This window comes from Pyrgilauda ruficollis, unplaced genomic scaffold (assembly GCF_017590135.1).
Source record: "Pyrgilauda ruficollis isolate IOZ18807 unplaced genomic scaffold, ASM1759013v1 scaffold47, whole genome shotgun sequence".
Classification (NCBI taxonomy): domain Eukaryota; kingdom Metazoa; phylum Chordata; class Aves; order Passeriformes; family Passeridae; genus Pyrgilauda; species Pyrgilauda ruficollis.
This window is the reverse complement of record NW_024526266.1, coordinates 5,891,260-5,912,347: the sequence shown is the minus strand read 5'-3', so window position 1 is coordinate 5,912,347 and position 21,088 is coordinate 5,891,260. Positions and strand designations below refer to the sequence as shown.

The 21,088-nt window shown below is 40.2% G+C and overlaps 1 protein-coding gene across 1 annotated transcript; it reads right to left on the bottom strand.

Moving 5' to 3' along the window:
* Positions 1–4,843: 4,843 nt before the first annotated feature.
* RGS13 (regulator of G protein signaling 13) lies at positions 4,844–17,916 on the bottom strand. The gene is given in 8 exon segments (XM_041478907.1): positions 4,844–4,977; positions 6,632–6,648; positions 9,591–9,748; positions 11,740–11,906; positions 13,082–13,143; positions 15,675–15,743; positions 16,113–16,169; positions 17,885–17,916. Coding segments are annotated over 8 exon segments (696 nt in total).
* Between the last annotated feature and the right edge of the window lie 3,172 nt (positions 17,917–21,088).

The window sequence follows — 21,088 nt, the reverse complement described above, 5'->3', positions numbered from 1 at the left end:
GACTTTTTTTTTCTGAAGACAGATGCTTCTAATAGTGGGGAGCAGAAAAACCAAACCAAAAGACAAAAACCTTCCCCTAAGTCCTTGAGAATGTACTGGCGGATGGAGAAGTTGATGCAGTAAGAATTTGAAAGGTAAAGGAAGTGTGTGGGCTTGCTGCTTTTCTTTTTGGTTTTGTTTTGATTTTTTTTTTTGGTCCACGGACAGTACCTATTATACATTCCCACTCCAGACAGAGTTCTGGGAATGCTTTGACATCATCTTCATTAGATGGAATTGTTTTCTTGCTTTATTATGTTTATATTACTCACAGGAGGAGGCAGAATGGTTACAGCAGCAGGTTGTGCAGGTGTGGTCTGGTTGTAAAGATACAGCTATACTTGAAGTAAAACTTCTCCTATGGAAGATGCTGGATTTGAGGACTAAATTGGGAGTTGTAATTAAACAAGGAATGTTACATATCTTTAAATGTGGTCTTCAACAAGGAATGAGAAGAGAAACAAGAAAATTGAGTTGAAACAAGTACAGAAGCAGATAATGGTTTAAGAAACAAATAACTGTTTATCTAAGCTAACGACATACTTTTATACACCAAAAAGACTGTGATTTTTGTCAATGCTCTTGGTGAAGTTACTCAATTTGGGAGTCCAATTGGGATTTTTGTGTGTGTGAAATTAGCCACATATTCCCTGGGAAGTGCTGTGACAGCTGTAGTCCTGCTTTAAGCTGGGTAATTACTTTCTTTCTGGGAGCTGGTGAGGCCTTCCAAGTGCCTTTGGGGGTGTTCAAACAGATCTCTGACAGTAGTGTTACTTTTAAAAGCATGAATTAGAAAGGGAGGGAAGGGAAGCACAAGACCCACAGCTCTGTGACAGAAATCATGAGCTATGTCCATTTGTTGGCTTTTCCTTCTCTCTGGGCAGTTTGGGCTGAACAGCAATGACTACAACGGCTTCTAACTGGATTTAATATTAAAGCAACTGAGAGACATAATTGGTCCTTTTTGCAGGTTGCAATCAATGCAGCTTTGCAGAGGCTGGAAAAAAAAGTGTGGAAGGGAATAACTTGCCTGTTTCCTGATCTTTTCCCTAAATGCTGTTCTCTTTGTGAAGCTACCTTTGAAATCTCGCTTCTGTATCACAGGGAAATTCTTCTTTTGCTCCACCACTCCGTGTCCAGGCACAGCTTCTTGTCCATGCCCTTTCCTGATCTGTATGGATCAGTACCAGTGCAGGACTGATATAAGAATAAGATATAGATGTGTATGAATCATAAAATTGCTACAATATATGAAATCACCTAAGACAAGGCTCTGCTCTGCCAGTGCAGGCAGGTCTGCTCTGTACATCCATCAACAGAGGTGTTTGGCCAAGGAAAAGAAAGAAGAATTGTGCTTCAAACAGACAAAAATAGCAACAGTGGAAAACAGACCAAAAGCAATTTTACTTCATTGAAAACCAAAGAAATGCTGAGTTTCTATAATGGTATTTTCCAATGGATTAAAATTGCCCCCTTTACAGCATTGGTTGTAAATACTGTTTTCTTTGCTTCTGTGATATTATTGAACATCTGGACTAAAGGTGATCATTCTTGGATATTACTGGTGCAGTGTGAGCTGGTGCATTTGCAGGAATGGACTGTGCTCAAGCTGGGAGGGAGAAGCAAACTTATATCCTCCACATGTGGTAGTTTTTAAATTGTTTGAGAAAGTTTTGTGTTAGGCTAAATGGGAAGCCAGGTCTTTTTATAGTTTTGTTTCTCTGCTTTCTTAGCTCTTATTTCTGGTCTTGCAGGAGTGGTGTCCTAATTAAAACATTCTGCCTTCTGAAGTCTGTTGAACATATGTCAATTGTGTTTTTAAATGAAAAAAAGGTCAAATAAAATGGAATGAGGAAAGTCTGTTGGAAACTTTAAATTTCTGCTTTATGTTAAGATGTTTGGTGCAGTTTGCATCTCTAAATGCCTCTGTATAATTAAATGCTTAACTGTTTTGTGAGTTTTTAAGCTGTACAAATTAAAAATATTTTTCTAGTATAAAAATACAGAATTATGCACCCTTACTGAAATAGAATCTGTAATTTAAGATGGCTTGATGTGGTAATGTGGATATTCTGTCTTTAGATGGAAATCTTAGAAGAATCTGTCATAATAAAGAGCTGAAGTTTATTTATGTGTCCTAATTGTTAACCTTGTTTCTTTGAACATTAACAATTACCTTTAATGTCAAGCTTTCCTAAGGATTCACTAAGTACAATCCTTTTTTGGATTCACTAAGTACAAGACTTTGGTTGCCCTTCCTCGTGGCTGCAGTGTTTGTCTGGTTGGTTGTAGCAGGTAAAGAGCTCCAGACTGCTGTGGTAGCTCTTCCATTTCCACTGCCTCGTGAGTGCTGATGGCAGCTCATCCAGGTGTCCTGAAGCTCCTGGGATATCTGGAGGGGCTCAAGTGTTTATTGTGGCTTGGAGTGTGCTGTCTAAAGGTGTGGCCCTGGCCAAAAAGGAAGGTGGAGGGGAGAAGGTCAGGTTGGGGTGAGCTGGCCCTCACCCTGACTCCTTTCTGCTGTTTATTTGGGGCAATGTTCCCCTAGGAAACCTGAAATGCCCCTGTGTCTCATTGCTTCTTACCTCTTTCAACTCTTCTACGTGTTTGTTTTTTTTTAAAGAAGCACGTACTAATGCCCTGGGGCTTGACATGAGGACTACCAGCATTGACATAATGTAAATATATGACAGTCAAGTCCTCTCTGTCCAGAAATCCTTTCAAGTTGCATCACTGCTAAAGCCTGACAGCCTCAGAATCACGAGTACTTTAATCAAAGCAGCTGCTCAGCAAAGGTTGTAAACTTGTGCTAGTGGGGTCAGGTAGCTCTTGGCACTGGAAATTATCTTTCTTCTGCTTACGTGAAGTGCAGGTGGAGTAGATTAATACCTTCCTACAAGTGTGGGTGAACTCCAGCTGGCTGGCTTCACTTGCAAACCACTGAATGCTGGGTAGAAAAGCTCTTTTTATAGCCAAAATGGCTGGCAGACCCAGTGCAGGTAAGAAAACTGGAAGAATTCTTTCAAGATCTGTGAAAGAACTACTATCTGGATCATTTAGACAATGAGCTTCATGCACCACTGCACAATAATCAGTAATTCCAGGCTAAGCTGCTAAAAGCAAAGTTATTAGCATAATCTGTTAAACATTTACCTATTGAAACAGATAAAGTCTTTGCTGGAATTAATCTTCACTGTTTGATCTCCTAAAAAAACTCCCTGAGGATTCTGAAATGCCATACTTTGCAAGTTTCTTAGAGAAGCAGGGCTAGACAGAGCATAATTATCTTGGAAACTTCTTTTGCAACTTCCCACTTCTGTAATTGACACTAGAGATAGATTTCTCCCACTCTTCCATAATTAGCAATGTAAAATACCCGGTTTAATTGTCAGCGAACTGACATTTAAGTGTACTGCAATTGCAAAGACAATTGAGGTTTATCATCCTCTGAGCAATTTTATTCTGCTCTAGCACAAATTGTGCTGAAGGGAAGTAATTGCCATACTGAAGTAGCAGCAACAGAAGTTTCACCAGAGTTGCCCCACTGTAATTTGGTTGGAGGAGCTGTGGAAATGAGGGCTTTGCTGCACACTGTTTTAGTGGTGCTTTGGGACATGTTACCCAGCCTGATTATGAGGAGAATGTGGTGATGTTGGAAGGATCTGTAGGGATAGAATGGAGAGAGATCTTTAAAGTAGCATCAGATTACTCCTGAGAGAGTATGAGCTCATCCAAAAGAGCTGTGATAGATGTTCATCTGGAACCAATGCCATGTGCACAATATAAATCTTGAGTTATTTAAAACAAACATCAAAGCCTTTAAAATCCTGAAATATGTGACTGTTAAATATGCTTTAAAAAAGGATGTAAAAAATATAGAAGACAGAAAGGGAAAGAATTTGCAGAGATACTGAGATAAATATATAAAGAAAATATGTTCTAGGAAACAAGAGCAGGGTGCCTGCCAGGAGAAACTGTTGCGAAGGTACAGCTAAAATGAAAAACAATGAGAGTGTGAAGAAGGTAATAAGGAATAAACCAGTAATGTCTACACTGGTATGTGAACTGAAATGAGATTACATGTATTACTTATAAAATCCTCTTTCATTATTAAAAAGATCATTTCAGCAACAGACACAATTACGAGTGAAGAAAATATGGGCAATGTTTCACAGGCTAGGTATTTCCTCCCTTTGAAGTTTTTTTTCATTAAATGTGGAGTTTTTTTAATTATTATATTAAAAACTAAGTAGATATTCACTGGTAAAGCAACTAATAAAAAATGTGAATGGTTACTGCTGTTGAGAATTAATGTAATCTGCCATGGTCATGAAAGACTCGTTACGAACTGACTGAATCATGTATTGTGGATGATAAATCTTTAAGAATTGTCTGAAAACTACTTTTACGAATTTTGGGGGTTCTTTCCTTGAAATTTATGCAAGTAAAGTTACAGCCCTGTTCCCTTTTTCTTTTCAAAGGCAAAGTAGATCATGTCAGGAAGGAAATAACTCCATGAAATTGCTGAGTATGTAAAAATTTCTTTGGGGGTGGAGGGGTGGAAATCTCGTTCTTGTTTACTCACCTGTTTGTTTCTGAGGTGATTACTGGAATCAACATTTGCACGTGAGGAGTGTGGGAGGAAAAACTACTTGCCATGGCTGGTGCTGTGTGCAGTGACAACCCTCGTGATGGATGTTCTAGGGAAGTTGTGACGTAGCAGCATGAGACTCGAGACAGACAGGCCAGGACACAGGACAGGGGTAGCAAACTGATTACGTGAGGAGCTGAACGCCACGTTCCTTCAGGAGCTAGCAGAGGCCGTTTGCGCTTCACAAGCACCAGGAATGCCGGCAGTCAGAAGTGCAATCTCCAGCCGGGGTTTGGTGTCGTACCTCAGGCCTGGCACCAGCCTGGCAGAGCTGCTGCTCTCGGCAGCTGGGCAGGAAGGCAATGCTCACATCAAGCCTTTGCTACCCTCTTTTAGGGTTTGGCCCCTGCGTTGATTCCCACTGAGAAGTACAGGCTATGGATCTGTGGGGTCCTGCAGCTTACAGGGGGTGGGGTTGTGGCAGAAGAACTGCAGCCTTGTTCCTGACCTCATGTAAAGCCTCAGCATTTCCCCCTTCTCCTCAGGTCTGTGCACCTCATGCAGAAATCCAGAGAGAGCAGAGGGCATTGGTGAGCTGTAGTTGGGAAGGATGGCTGTGGCACATTGGTGGAGGTTTGCCATGGTTGAAACCCCCTATTTGTGTGATGTCCACAGTGCGGACCTACCCCATGTCCCAGTTTTGTGAGGGGCATGTCCTTGCAGTGAGGAGTGGTCCTAATCCCTGCGTAGCCATGTCATATTTTGAGTTGAGCGAAATCTGAGGTACAGGAATGTTGAGATAATTGTCACAACAGTTCTGGAGAGAAAAAGGACTTATAGATTAACCATTCATTGAAAGGCTGTTGTAAGATGCCAGTGGTAGGTAAAGGCTGGCAAATGTGAAACCTTCAGCTGATAGATTTTAAGAAGCAGGTTTGATTCAGTTGTGTAAGCACAGGTCTCTGGTCCTACAGAGATGCTCTAGGATCCCTTGTGGCAACCAGTTACCTGCAGGGCATGGACGGGATGTCCAGTGACCTGTGGCAGATGTCCTGGTCCCAGGAGAAGCCCCACACATCCCAAGGGGCTCACACACTATGAAGGGTTAATGCAGTTCAGCCAAGGCAGAATGTGTTCTTGTAATGCTGAGCAACTGCAGAACACTTCACAATGTCCCATTCCACGTCACAGCTCTCAGAAGGACATACAGGCATAGGAAAGTCAACAGAAAGGCACTGCCTGGGATCCATAATATGACATGATTGTCATATTCTTAATAATTTGCATTAATTCTTAATAATTTGCATTTCTTTCTGAAGAAACCATTGCATAATTTGGCTGCAAGTGGCTGAGATCTCGTTTTGGGTGTAATGAGAGTTCACAGTTCTTAGAATCTGTGTACATATGATGTGTAGCATCTCAAAGAATGATGGATTTGCCTCCTCAATACATAGTTTGCCCCTCTTGCATATTTTTATCTTTCTTTGTTTCACCCATTTCTTTTTTCCTTTTTGATTAAAAAAAGTTAGAATCTTTTGTGTATTCTAATCAGACCCTGATTTGGGTCTGCTATTTTAAGTTTATATTTTCTAAAGCCTTTTTAAAATTTGATATTTAAGATTTTAATAGTAAAGCTTCTTAAAACTACTGACATAAATTAAACGGTTAATTCTACAGAGATGACCACCTCCGTGAGGCTGCATTGTAGGAGACTACAGGTAAACCTGTGTCAGGATGCAGTCTTTGCACAAAACCAGCTAGCCATGGGCTCCAGCTAATCAGCAAATGCAGCAAAATGTTCTTTTTGGAGGACTTCTTCCATTGCTCTCTGTTTAGTGAACATTAGATCAAACATTGGTTTCTGAAGGGCCCTGTGATTGCAACAGTACTGTACATTTGGTAATACTTGGAAATGCCGCAGTCATTTCCCTTTCCTGTGAAGATGTAAGTCCCCAAACATCCTCATCTGGCCTGTAATTGGTGATAAACATCTCTGTTCACAATTTGTTTGGATTCTACTGTACCAAGTCCTGTGTAATGGCTCATTGCTGCACTTAGAGTGAGACTCCCTAATATTCATTTCTTGGGAGTTGAAAGATGGGATATCTAGAGTTAGTATGGAAGTACAAAAATAATGAGGAGGACTTGAGAGAAAAGCCTCCCAACAACTTATTCTCTGAAATCACTGGAATGCACAGTGGAGAGACATTTTATGTTGTCATTTACTACCCATCTGTACAAAAAAAAAAAAAAAAAATAGGATCGGTTATTTCTAAAGTTTTATTTTGGGTGACTCTAATTGTAAGCAGATTTTTACTTTGTTTTATAGACCTGGTCTACAATCTGCATTTTTAATTCTACACTTAATCATCTATACACAAAGAGTTGATGTAAAATTCATGGAAATAACTGTATAATGATAGAATAAAAATTTCACAGCTGTTATTAAGAAAGTAGGTCAACATAGTTCATATTTACAAAGGAAACTGTCAGCTCTTTTGAAAACAAAACGCAAAAAAGCCCTAGATCATTTGTCCAATATGGGTTGTTTTTTATGATTTTCTTAAGGGAGCCTTCATAGGTCAACAGTTTCCAGGGTTGAATACGTTTAATTGCTGTAGTGGTTTTATTAATCTGCATTTTAATTTTGCCAAATTTAATATTTAAAGAATCAGCCCTTTGATTTTTTTTTTCATTCTTAAATATATGAGGGAAGAAGGAGAATTCTGCCAGTTCAGCTATTTTCAAGTTTTTTATCTTTTTTAACAGTACCGTTGAATGATTAATGTGAACAAATGCCTTTTAGGTTTGTCTACCAGTGGAAAAGTATACCTGAGCTCATTCAAGTGCTGTTAATGAAAATGACAAAAGCAGTGATTTGTTATTGCAGCTGCCATTAGTTACTGTTTTATAAATCATATGACCTGAAGAAATACTGTGTTGTTGCCCTGCATCTGGTAACCCAAAAGAAAAGTCAAGCAAGAGAAAGATCTCTAGCAGTTAACAACAAATCTATTTTGGGAAAAGGACCCTCTTTTTTTTTCCAACTGGGGAGCGTGGGATAGACATGGGGGAGAGGAAACCAAGCCCCAAACCCCAACATTTTATTTATTTCTAGAAGGAAATATAAAATTAATAAGCCCACCAAGAATAAGGGTTGGTAGACTCATGATCTGTAAAATGCCCACTAAACATTTCATGCCACAAAAACATGTTTGTGTGTCCCTCTGTGATTTCCCTCAGTATTTTCCGTGGGTAAGTTTTTCCTCCTTCTGGATAATCTCCTTTCTGCAGGGAGGAAGGGTCTCTCTACCAGTCTAGGACCTGAGCAGCCCTTTGAGTGACTCCTTTGGAAGGCTGTGTGTGCTGAACCTGTTTGGGTACGTAGAGTTGTTATTCTTGGTCACCACAAGGTTCTTCCATTTAGACACACATATCAAGGTCTTCTCAGTTTCTAAGTCAAACAGAAATGGGAAGACTTTCCTTAATGTGATCCTTGGTTTATTTATTGTGTGCATTTTGTTGGTGTTTTGTCAGGTTGGCTTTTGTCACCTATTTTCTTCCCTGAAGGAATTGCTTTTTTTAAGAGATCCTATATTTTTTTTTCTTTGCTTGGCATCTTGCAGGCCTAATCAAACTGAAGTCCAACAGGAATTAACAGCAGCAAAAGCTATGCTATCCCTAGCTGGATTTCCTGGGGAGTCTTTTCTTGCTGAGTGGTTTTATGAGCTGTATAATCACATATGTGTATGATAATCCCTTTATATGGGGTCACTGCAAAAGGAAAGGATAATCTGTTGTAGTAGCACTCCCTTTTTTTACAACACCAAATTCTCTTAAAGCTTTCTGTTCTGGTGGAGGTTATGCTCAGACCTGCTTTGTATTCTGCTTTGGACATATACATGAATCCTATCTTGAGAATTCAATAAAAAATGATGGATGAAAAGATTTTTTGAGGCCTTAGATAACTGATAATTTAAACATGTCCACTTCCATCACATGTTGTCATCGTCACGTTGTCATTAGGGCTCACATATAATTACAATTTACCAATATAACTTCCCACAAAGCCAGACATCATATTGTACATTTGATATTTATTGATCAGCATACTTCTCTGTCATCAATAAATCACCGTACCCTCTCTGCAGGAGTAGCTTGTGCTGTGCACCACAATAATAGTACTGCTTAGAGTCCAATTTTAATGAGGTTTGAGATTATTAGATTGGTTATTGATGTAAACCAGGGTACTGTAATAATTAACAAATCAACAAGTTCTCTTTAACAATTTATGGATGAGAGAGACCTGTCTGTGCTGCAGGAGGATGTTCAAAGGCTTGCTTGTATCTAATTGTCAGAGAGTCTGAAGGGAAAGTAATGTGTTTGTGTGTCCATACCCAGAAAAACAAGCCAAAATACCAATGCATTTTATCTCTGAAGAAAAACCCAGAAGACACTGGTAATATTTTAGTATACTCTTGATCAAGTGCCTTCATAGCACATGTTTTACATGATAATCAGCATAAATTTGACCCTACACCAATGAATACACACGAATACTATACTCCATAGTTTAGGCAAACAGCTTTTTACTTTGAAAGACTGTAAGACTAAAACAACAGCAAATGCAGCAATGCAGATGTTTTTTTCTGCTGTAATGCATAGTCAAATAAACATTTATTTCCCAACAGCAAAATGCTTTTAAAAAAATATTTTTAGTTTTCCCTAAACCCTAGTTTTTAGGGTTTTATTGTGGGGTGAGGAAAACAAAACAAGGAGTCTTCCTTGGGGAGGGGGAAGATAATGCCTTGTGAATTCTAACATCAACAGAACAGTTTAATAGTAATATTCCTCTGCTGCTGATTTCTCCTATCTTCTTTAGATCTTAAACACTTGTGTGCCAGAAGAAACCTTTCTACATTTTCAACCATTCTCTTCAATTTCCCATTAGTTTGAAGACTGTTTGAGCTTTTGGTAGAACTGTGATTCAAGAAATCATGGGTGGGAATCTCTTTCCATGTGCCTGTAGAGTATTCTCTGTGTTGCATCAAAGCAGGACTGTGTTGGCTCTTGAATATTCCTCATAATTGATTTCCTTGCAGGACTGTCAATGTTTATCTGCAACAAGAATGGGAAAGTCCTGACAACTGTGATTAGTGGAGGTCGAGAGCAGCAGTGAAGTCTGTGTGGCTGGGCCTGTATGCAGAATATGGCAAGGCTCCAAATGTCAGGGAGTTTAGCAGGATGAGTTTGGTTTGCTCACTACTTCTAGGAAGAAGAAAACAGGGACAATTCAGGCAGGAATTGTCCTGTCAACATGGTTTGGATGGAGTGGCTGCAGTGGAAGGAGTAGCTGAAAATTGCTGGTATCCAACCCTGCTTTCCTCTGCTAAGAATTTTTCCTAGAGCTACAGTTAGGTTCCAGAAAAAAAACTGATGAGTCCAAGTGCCTGGAGGTGCACAGTACCAGTGGAAAAAAAAATACTAATAGTGTTATGGCGTGAGATAAAATTGAGCCTATATATCACTTTGTTTAGGAAAGGTTTTAGTTCCTAGAGTTTTCCTGCTGCAATTCATGGTTTTTAGCAGATAAACTGAAGCTCTGCAGGTGTGTAACAGCAGAAAGGTCTGGTGGTCAACAAAAACACCAAATAAAAGGAACACCAAATAAAAGGAACCCTTTGAAAATCCATCAGCTTATGATGAGTTCCATTGGTTGTGTTCAGCTTGACCTTGTCTGTTAGTGTGGAGAGGAGACATGTAAAGATTTGGTTGGTGCTGATGCCTTTTATGGGTTGAGATCTTCCTCCTCCAGAGGAGTCATTTGAGTGGCCCCTTTTTAAATGCTGCTGTAATTTGAATATAACTGTGTTTCATATCCTCATGAGCATCTAGTTTTCTAGAGTGGTGCATAGTTCTTCTGTTAATAGCATATATCAAGAAAATGGGAAATTGGGCTGTCCTGAAGCTCTAGAAAACAGACGGCCAATAGAAAGATTCAAATACACACTACTTTAGAAAAAATTGCACAGCTTATTTATAACTGTCCTGATTTAAGCCTTTACGTTTGATTAATGAATTTATGGTTGGCAATAGTGACATTTCTCTAAGTCCAAAATGTGTTGCTGAGTTCCCTATAGCTGCACATACTAAAAAAAAAACCTGAGAAAAAAGGACAAGAATGCATTGTTGTTCCAATTGGCATTTAAAACAAACAGAGGGAACTTTAAAATTTGCTCAAGATTTGGATTACAGGGAGTGGTTTAGTCATTTAAAGCAGCAACTGCTCTCAGCCAACATTTGGAAATCCAGCTGATTTGGCTTCTCCTCCAGTGCCAGCAGGGAGGCTGCATTTTGAGACTCTATAATAATTTCATTGTTACACATAAACCAGAAAATAATGTAGCATGATTCTTTAGTTATGTCAGCCTGCCAGAGGCAGTGGCAGTAAAAGCCAGTGTTGGCTTAGTTTTGCAAGGAGAGTAATAAGCAGGAATGTTTAAAGGTCATAGACCATGTTTGGCTGAGCAGGAATGACTTTTTTCTGTAGCTATTTGTCAGGGAAAAAACCCAGATACTTTACATACATATTTATACACATTTGCTGTTTTCCTGAAAAAAAAAAAAAAAGGCAAAAAAAAAAGCAATGTGTCTTGGAATCTTTCTTTTCACCCATTTGCAAAGGGGACAGCACTGGATAGAGTTTTTACTTTGCTCAGTTATATTTACTCTTGCAAAGAGCAGACTGAGATATAGATATATAGATACATAGAGATATATATGCAGCAGTGGGATAATCCAAAATACAGTAAAGAGATATCTATGGCCTCTGGATCTGATGTTAAAAAGAAAAAAAAGAAGAGAACAGATCCATGAATTTGGTTCTTAACTGAGTTGTGAATTTGCTTTTGTTCTTGGTGGATGTAGTTGAAAGATTTGCCTATGGTTGAGATGTGGATTCAAATATTAAAATTCTGTGTGGAAAAGAGTTTGCGGGGGGGACGGATAGAAGTTTTCACTCCCTTTGGTGCAAGAGGAGCTAGGCATTTGTTGTTGGTCTGCTGTGTGACACTTCAGGCATTTCTATAAAATAAAGAGCTTGTAGTCACCTCATTGGGAGCCTGGGGTTGGATGTAACTTATAAAGAGCTTCCTGGCCATGGAAATCCTTTTCCTCTGTGATTTTGTCTTCTTATAAGCTTCACAGGCAAGCCACAATTCTATGTTTTCATCACTGTGTTCTGTCTGCAAGTAGGTCTTACAGATTATAGGCCCATCTGTAAATATTTCAGAAGCCAAATTTATATTGCCTGTGTACATGCATTACTTTTAGAGTGCTTTGGAGGTAATAGGGACACTTATGAGGTAGTGTCTCAGCCCTACACTTCGAACTTGCATTTTCCTGCACATGCAGGGCTCCCTAGTAAATTAATCCCACAGTAAATCTAAGGTAGGCAACACTTTGCCTATGTTTCCTGAAGAGCTGCAAATCCATTGAGTTTAGAGTATCTCGCTTTTTATGTGAGTCCACCTTTCCATTTTGGGTGTCGTAAAGCTTTTAAATTAATTAAAATTCAATGAGTAGTGTTTTTAAGTGCAGTGAAGGAGGCATTTTAAGAAGGGCATCATTCTGACTACTGTTGGAAGCTTGAAGTGTTTTATTTAAAGCAAACTTTGTTGCTGTTGCAGCATTCTGGCCTTTCAAATTTCCGAAGATGTTGAGCACATCTGGCAGAGGTGGTGATCACGTGTGCCTGCTGCTTCTGCTGTCATTTTGTCTCTTTGAACAGCTTTCTTTTGAGGAGTTTCTCCCTGTGCTGTAACATACTAGGTTGTTTAAGATTTTAATGGCAATGTTCTGTTACAAAGGCTGTTAGTCTTCTTGCTCTTTGTAATTTTTCTGCAGTTTGAAAATAATGCCAGTCCTTGGGAGTAATTTTTAGAGGTTTGTGCTGTGACTTTTTCATCACTATTTTAAAAAATGTAATTCAGCAGTGATGTTCTGGACTGCTGCCCATACAAGAAATTTGGGAGAGCTCTGAGCCCTATATGAAGCAGAGGGGGGTGGAGTGGGAAAGTTCAGAATTCCTGCTGCATCTACAGTTCTTCCCATCCCTGAATATTGGAGCTGCCTTCCACGGCATTCCCCTGAATAAATATGCCATTATATGGTCTCTATGGTGTACTCTTAAGTGGGGATGTGGTAGACAAACCATGCCTTCATGAGGTGTCTGTAAAGAAATTACACATGATTGCAGGAATGGCAAGTTTGGGAAAGCATTTGCAGCATGCTATGTTTATTTCCAGAGTGATGTATGCTAGGCATGTCACAAAGTTGTTTTTCATTAGCTGTGTATAAGGCAGCATATATTATACACCATGAGTTTCTGATTTTGCTTTGTTGGAACTTTTCTCAGCAATCCATCTGGGACACAAAGACACAATTACTTACATTTGCTTGTTACCAGATTTTCAAAAAACTGGGACCACTATAGCACTTCCTCCAGAGACACCCTTTAGAAAAAAAGAGGTCATCATTGTCGGATTAGCTGTGGCTCAAAGTATAAAAAACCTAATTACCTTGTTGAAAATCTGTCCCCTAATTTAAATATGAGCTTTATGAATCTTACATTTTAAAAGGCTTTCTTGCATCTTCCAGATCTTGTGCTTACTATGCCGAGACAAATATTTTTCTTGCTGTAACAAATGCAGTTCCATTTCAAGGTGCTCCATGTAATTCCCCTAGAAATGGCATTCACTTATTTAAACTGTGCTTAGGAGAAACACAAGAAAGGTACTGCCTTTCTAGACAGCAACTTCTTTGGAGACAGGAATCATCATAGAATTCAGGAAATATTGATGTTTGTATTTAGTAGCAAAGTCTTTGGGGCACAAGATCTTACTGTAATATTTCAAGACCATTAACATCAAAGTTGACTTATCACCTGAGAGCTGAGTATAAGCTCCAAGAATAAGGTAAATAATGAAAGGTTAATGAAATCTTAGCTGGAAGAGATTTCCATCTCTCATCAGTTGTTTACAATGCAGTGTGACACATTATTACTAATCTGCACAGCCCTTGGAAGTGGCTAAAGTCAGATTTTACATTCATGTTTGCTGTTCTTAAACAGTAAGCTTGTGGGAGTTTCATGCCTGATTCTGGGAAAGAGCATGGAAGTAGTGAGGTGAGAGACTAAACAATTTAAGGAAAAACAAATGCTGGAGGGCAGTATCTCCATTTAAGTGCATGTAGCTCCATTTACACCAACATATTTTCAAGTATTGCAGTTTTAGGACGCCAGTGGTGGCAACTTGGAAGAGATGCTTATGCTTATGTTAGTAAAAGAAAGGACAGGGGATGTATTCCAGTGGGTGCTTCCATTATGCATCAGCCAAATTTGGAGTATGATCCCCTCTCATTTGCTTTTCATGGCAGCCATAATTTTGTCAACAACTGTTTAGTATCACAGGGCTTTTTAAAATTTAAATCAAAATTTGCTTTGATATGAGTGCTGCATGATGCTTCATAGATTTCTGCTGCAGAACAGCCATTACCTGCTCTGTAGCTTTTTTAATTGGTAATGATTTATAATTTATTTATAACTTGATACAATTCCCTCTTTCTCAGAAAAAGCACATGACTAGGCAACTATTTTCTCAGGCTTGTGATCAGTCGGACATGGCCAAAGAAATATAGAGTAAGAGAAATGCTACCACTATTGAACTGTGTTGTCAGTAACTCTCTAGTAACTCTTGCCACTAAAAGATATTTTTTTCCTTCTTGTGAGCTATTAACCTCTCTGTAAAAACTCATGAAGCATGTGGTTATGGGGAGTGAGAATCTCTAGTTCTTTGAATGATTTTTTGTTTTCCTTACAAACTACTTCAGAGTCATATTTGCTCTTCCTGATGGAGATAATTTTCCACGTGACGCAGAAAATTTTTCACCTGTCAGCAACAGCACTTGTATAGAATGAGTGACAATCTTGTCTGTCTCACTGAACATCATCAGGAGAGCCATCTTATTTCTATTTCTGATTATTTGTCTTTAGCATTAATCTCTGAAACAGAAAAACCCTGGCTGATGGGGAAGCTGACACAGAGGAAAACCTTTTTACCTTTTTACCTTTTTTACTTTCCTTTAGCAATCAGGAAAATATGAAGGGCAGTAAGGGAATAGGTTAAGATGATCTGAATTAATGCCCCTTTAGCAGCTGTTGTTCTGATAGTAAATGTCTTGTTGCACTGATTTGCACCATCATTGAGTTTGCTGAAGGACATATATTACACTGAAAAAAAAAAAAAAACTCTCCAAAAATAACTAAGGCTTTATAGCTGGGACTCAAAAATTTAAATTGTAGTGTCCTGTGGGAGCTATTTCTCACTTACCATCCACCCTCCACTGTGAGTGTCTCCCCTCACCACCATGGTGCAGAAATCCTCATCCTGTAGCTGGAAATACTGTCTGGATTTCTACTCCTGACTTCAGGGGTCATCATGTGCTCCTTAGTATTGCCATGAGGGGTGTGTCGCAATAAATCGGTTCTGTGTCTGACCTGATACCAGCAGGAAACACTCTGGATGGAAGAACTCCACCACCCCAGTGGGACATGTCCTCCAGATTCCTGGCAGTGCTTGGCCCCCACAGAGCCTGGTGGCACCCGAGGACTTGCAGGAGCCACTTGGCCACATCTCTTATGCACCGCATGAATATTCAGCCTTTGCCAACAGCCTGAATTCTTTTAAAAGATGGACCCCAAATATGTGGCTTTCTAATTCCTCCCAGGTCCAAATCTGGACTTAATCCAGAGGTGAGTTTGGGCCTATGCCTGTGTAACATTAAGGGAGCTCCCAGTGGGATGTGCCATCATACATCCGTGTGCTGTTGAGGAAGGGGCTGCCCGAAAGTGCTTGGCTGGGGCAGCTGTGAAGGTGTTGCCCTCTTTTGCACAATCTTAAGCTTACAATGAAAACCTCCACTGTGAATTTGTTTCTCCTACTCAGCTGCATGGACTGCAGAACATAAGATTCTTATCCTTACTTACTTAGAACTGATCCCATTTTCTTCTGGTCTGAACATCTTGCAAAGCCAGCAAGTATTTGAATTCATTCTCCTAAACATGGAAAATACGTGAGTTTTTTGAATCTGCTGTGCTGAGCTTTATTTTCTTAAATAAAAACTTATAATTTATACCTACAGCAGTGCAATCAGTTCTAACAGTATTCTTATTTTGTACATCTGGTCTTTATCTATGAGTCATTTCTGAAGCATTTGACAAAAAGAAATATTTTGTAAGATATGAGAACTTAAAAAAAAAGGGCAAATTACCAGGCAGTCCAGTGGATGTCTCTCAGGGAAGAATAGAAATGTTAATAATTTTCCCTCTTTGCTTCTCCAAATATGAAAGGAGATTGAAGGTTGACCCTGACCCAAAGCAGAATGAAAATAGAAGTATTTTTTTTCCCTGAAAGCTCAGGGTGACCAGGATCAAAGATCAGAGCTCAATGTAAACTGGACAATGCTGAATAAGTTGTTGTGTCTGAGATTAACATTGATATTTGTCCAGCAGGTATCTCAAAGTCAATAAAAGTCATATAAAATTGCCTTTATATAGATATGATATCCATAAGGGAGGGTATAGTTTATTAGGATGAGGCAGTTGTAAATGTTTGTCTAAAAAAGACAAAATAAAAAAATCTCTTGTGACATGGAATATGTTTAGTGCTTCTCCTTTGGCTTTCAAGCAATGCCAAATGCTGAGTTTACATTGGACTGTAAGTTTGTGTAGGCCTGCCTGAAATCAAAATAGCCTTATTTATTTAAACTTGGAGTTTCTTTCAGATTTGGGGTTGACTGGCACATATTATACCTATGACCAATTTTTTCCTTCCAAACGAAGCACACAGTAAAACACAGGACAAGGTTCTATCTCCCAGCTTTCTGAAGCTGTGCAATGCTTCCTTTGTCTTTAGCGTTGTTTTCCTTGTTTCCCTTAGGTCTATATTCAATTTTATATAAAATGAGGGTCTCGCCCAGTACAATTCCTGCAGGGTATTGAAACATCATAACTTTGCCCGACTGCCACACTGCAACTCCTGCTCATATTCTCTGCAGCCCTGTAGGACTGCCAGTGGCTGCTGGCTGCTTCAGAATTCTCTCAACTGTGTTCTCTGTTATGTCTCCATGATTTTTTTAATTGTTCCACTGGAATTTACTCATCTCACTCTCTGCCTAAAAGCAGCTGTTTAAAACTACACAATATTCCATATTTAAGGTGAAATTATTCATTAAATTCTGGTATATGGTTATTATTTATCACCTTATTTTAGGCTATATTGCCCAATGCCCTCTATTTTGGGTGTTTTCATGTTGCAATCATTCATCTTCTATCCACTGAAATGTAAATGAAATGCAGCCTTTGTGGCTTTTTTGAAACCTAGAGAAATTAATGTAGGTTTCTTACTATTCAGAAATTCTCAAGAAATATTATATGAAGCAATATTAAGTAATCTAGTTCAGCTACTTCTATCTGAATTCAAAGTGCCAATTACTAATTTTTTCTTCAGGTGACAGCCGCACAAAGTGACTTTTGTGTAAGGATGTTGTGGTGTGTTTTTAGTTTCTTTATTTGGCATATTTTACTGCTTAATTTGTGGTTTTGAAATCCCTCTGTGTTTTCTCCCCCTGCCCTTGGAGTGGCACAGGTTCCCCTTTTTATATCTTATGTTGCTAAATTTAGACTTGCTCCCTCATTGTTATTCAGCTCAGTTAACTGTCAATTCTTGTTTGTTGCCTGGCCACTCCCTGCCAAGTTGTCAATCCCTCCCGTTCCTACCCTTTTCCCCAAAAACCTCCCCTGCTCCTCCCCTCCTCAGATGTCAATCCTTCCCCAACCCTTCCCTTTCTTCCAGAACCTTCCCTTTCTTCCAGAACCTTCCCTGTCAGTTTTGTATCCTTTGAAATCCCATTGGTTTACTTAAGCCTTTCCCCTCCCTTAAGATCCTCTATTGGTTTACAGATTGTATTTCCCTGCCTTGTGTTTCACTCCCAGTTCTCCCTATTGGTTAAAAATTGTATCCTTCCCCAGGACTGTCCCTGTTTATAAGCTAGTGCCTGCCCTCGGTTTAGGGTCCTGGGACTTTGGACTCGGGGAGTTTATCATCAAGTAAAGTCACCCCAGTTCCTGCCCTAAGACCCGTGCTGCTGCGTCTTTATTAATCTGAGCCGACCCTTCGCTGGCAGCTGGAATTCTACGGGATCTGCCAGGGGGATCTGTCGCGCACCATGTTGTCGCCATCGCCGGGCCGGGGGCTTAGAGCCCCCACGCCGTGACATAAGGAAATGTTACTGTTCTGAGGAGCCATTTTAATTTGAGTTACAAGCTTTAAACTTGTTGAGAACACACATTTTCCAAGCATACACCTCCAGGGCTTTGTGGTTCTCTCTTCTTTTTAAGTCAAACTTATTTCCTAATAGACCAAGTAACAGAGCATGCTGATTTTATCTTTACCAGTGCTGATTTGGAACTTCCTTCCACTGAGGCGTAGTCTATGTTTCATTAGTGTGACACTGTGTGTTTCTGCTGACAGTGGTCTTAACCCTAGAACGAGACAGGAGCAGTACAAAAGCTACAGCACACCCTAGCTGCACTAGCAGGGTGCTAGTTTTGGATCATCGAACTCCCACAGGAGCAGCCTGTTACCTGTCACAGTGTCCTATTAGTGCCCTGTCATTTGTCATAAATGGTACATGGCATATTAACTCCTCCTTACAGCTTTGCAGTGTTCACATAACTAGACTTGGATCGTGGAACTCTTCTCACCAAATATTTATGAAGCGTAGTGTCCTTTCTCTTTGCTCGTTCTAAGATATTATTGCAACAAGGCAACAAGCTCTTTAATGTGTAGGAGCTGTGTGTTTCCTGCAGGACTGGTAGTCAAGCAAAACCCCACATGGCTACAACTCTTTTGCAGAAGGAATTGCCTGACTGATGATAAATTAATCTAAGTACTGGAGTTATTAATGTCTGTAAAACATATAAGCAGTGCTGATCTGGAAGTGACTTTTTCACTGTTTTTATATTTTATATTGGAGAAATATCAGGAAAACTGATTTGGTACATCAAAAAAAAGATCTATTTACCTTTCAAATTACAATATACATTTTGATTTCTGAGCACCCTTATTCTGTGCCAATGAATCTGTAAACTACCTGTCCTAGTTTAGGACAAATTAGGGGAAATCTCCAAAAGGGAGCCCCCTAAAAAAAAACCTCCAACCACCCCTCCCCCAATACCGGGTTCGGGAAGGAATTCCTCGGAGGAGCACAGTGGAAAACAAAACCTATTTATTAACAAATAACAAAAGAACACTCCCCAACACAAGAAAAGAAAAGAAAAGAAACCAGGCAGTGCTGTGGAGAGCGCTGAGCTTCTCTCGCAGACTCCGGGGGTCCTGGACGTCCCAGGTCAGGTCTGGAGCCGGTCCGGTATCTTCGGGGGAGGGTAAGAAAAAGGGAACGAAAGAAAAGAAAGAAAAAAAAAAACAGCGTAGAAAGCAGAAGCAGCAAGAAAAACAGCTATCAGCTAGCAGCCGAGGCATGAGCAAGCAAGCAAGCAAGCCAGCCAAGCCAAGCAGCCCAAAAGCAAAAGCCCAGGTGCCCGGTCACACTCACCCCTCCCTCCCCGCCCCGCCGCGGCAAGACGGCCGGGGGAGGAAAAGGTGCAGCTGCCAGACACAACACACGATATTGGGATAAAGGCTGTCACCCCACGACACTACCAAATGCCACAAATTTTAGCACACAACATAACTTTCATCAGAGAGATACTGCTATGTAAAAGTTCTAACTGATTGCCCATGTAGTGTTCACACACAATTCACAGAATCACTGGGTTGGAAGAGATCTTCAAGATCATAGAGTCCAACCCATGCCCTAACACCTCAACTAAACCCTGGCACCCAGTGCCACATCCAGGCTTTGTTAAACACACCCAGGGATGGTGACTGCACCACCTCCCTGGGCAGACCATTCCAGGACTTTATCACTCTTTCAGTGGAAAACTTTTTCCTAATATCCAACCTATATTTCCCTTGGTGCAGCTTGAGACTGTGACCTCTCGTTCTGTCAGTGCTACCTGGAGAAAGAGACCAACCCCAGCTGAGCACAGCCACCTTTCAGGGAGCTGCAGAGGGTGATGAGGTCACCTCTGAGTCTCCTTTTGTCCAGGCTGAACATCCCCAGCTCCCTCAGTCATTCCTCATAGGACTTGTGTTCCAAGCTCTCACCAGCCTCGTTGCCTCCTCTGGATGCGCTCCAGCCTCTCAACGTCCTTCCCACACTGAGGGACCAGAACTGGACACAGCACTTGAGGTGCGGCCTCACCAGTTATTCAGGTTACTTTGCACTGACTATTACACAGTATATTCACCTATGTAGGGCTAAAGCTGGGTGTATATCAGCAATGTTTCTAACATGAATGCCTTTGCAATGCTGAGAACTTTACATGCCAATAGAAAAAACAGGTGTTCCCCCACCTATGCTACATTTTCCTGATAATATTTCAAAGTGCAAATCTCATACTTACAGAAGCTTCTTTTAGGTTGTTTCCTTTGATTAAAAAGCTTCATTTAGTAGTTGCATTTGCCAGGGTAGCTTTCCAAATTTCTTGACTTGCTTTTTTGTTTTGTTATTTTCTCTTAGTATGGATGGTCTTAGTACCCACTGTCCATGTCTGTGCTGCTCATAACAGTGCCTGACTCCTCTTTTATACACATCACAGGCAAACATTGGCCATGGTTTCCATCAGAAAAAGCTCCTTTGGGCTCCAATGCTCCACTGATAGAGCCTGTTTACACTGAAATTATCTTGACATCTCTACTGGTCAGCTGTAATGACATGAAGCTGTACTTTACTTCATGGAAATCTTGCATGTATTGTCCGAGTCCTGTGACTGGTATTTTCCATTATCAAGGTTCTTTTTATGAAATCTGCAGTCCATGTTGAAATGAGACAAAGAGCACGAGTACCCTTGCACTGAAACCAACTTTGTTCTTACAGGCAGCATTATGACAGCATTTTGGAGTGCTCTGGGAGAACCTTTTACTGCTCAGACCCATCAGTGTCAGGCTTTTGTATGCTCCTGTCTGCCTAACATGGTACTGCACAGCATCTGAGGAATGTTAAAACTTTTTAAACTTGTATGAGGTCGTCTATTATTTTTCTTACAGCTGTTGCCCAGGTTATGGCTTCATTTTCAGTTGGGACACATCTATGTTTTGCTCGTTCTTCCCTAGCCAAGTGTTTGAAATGAGCCATGCAGTGCAGTACACTGAAGTTGCTGTTTGTCGTGGAAGACTGATGCTGACTGACAAGATTTACAGTGATGCTAGGGCTTTGAGAGTAAGCAGTGGCTCAGCTGCTTGCTGCAAATTAGTCACAGCAGGGGATCTTTCTGGA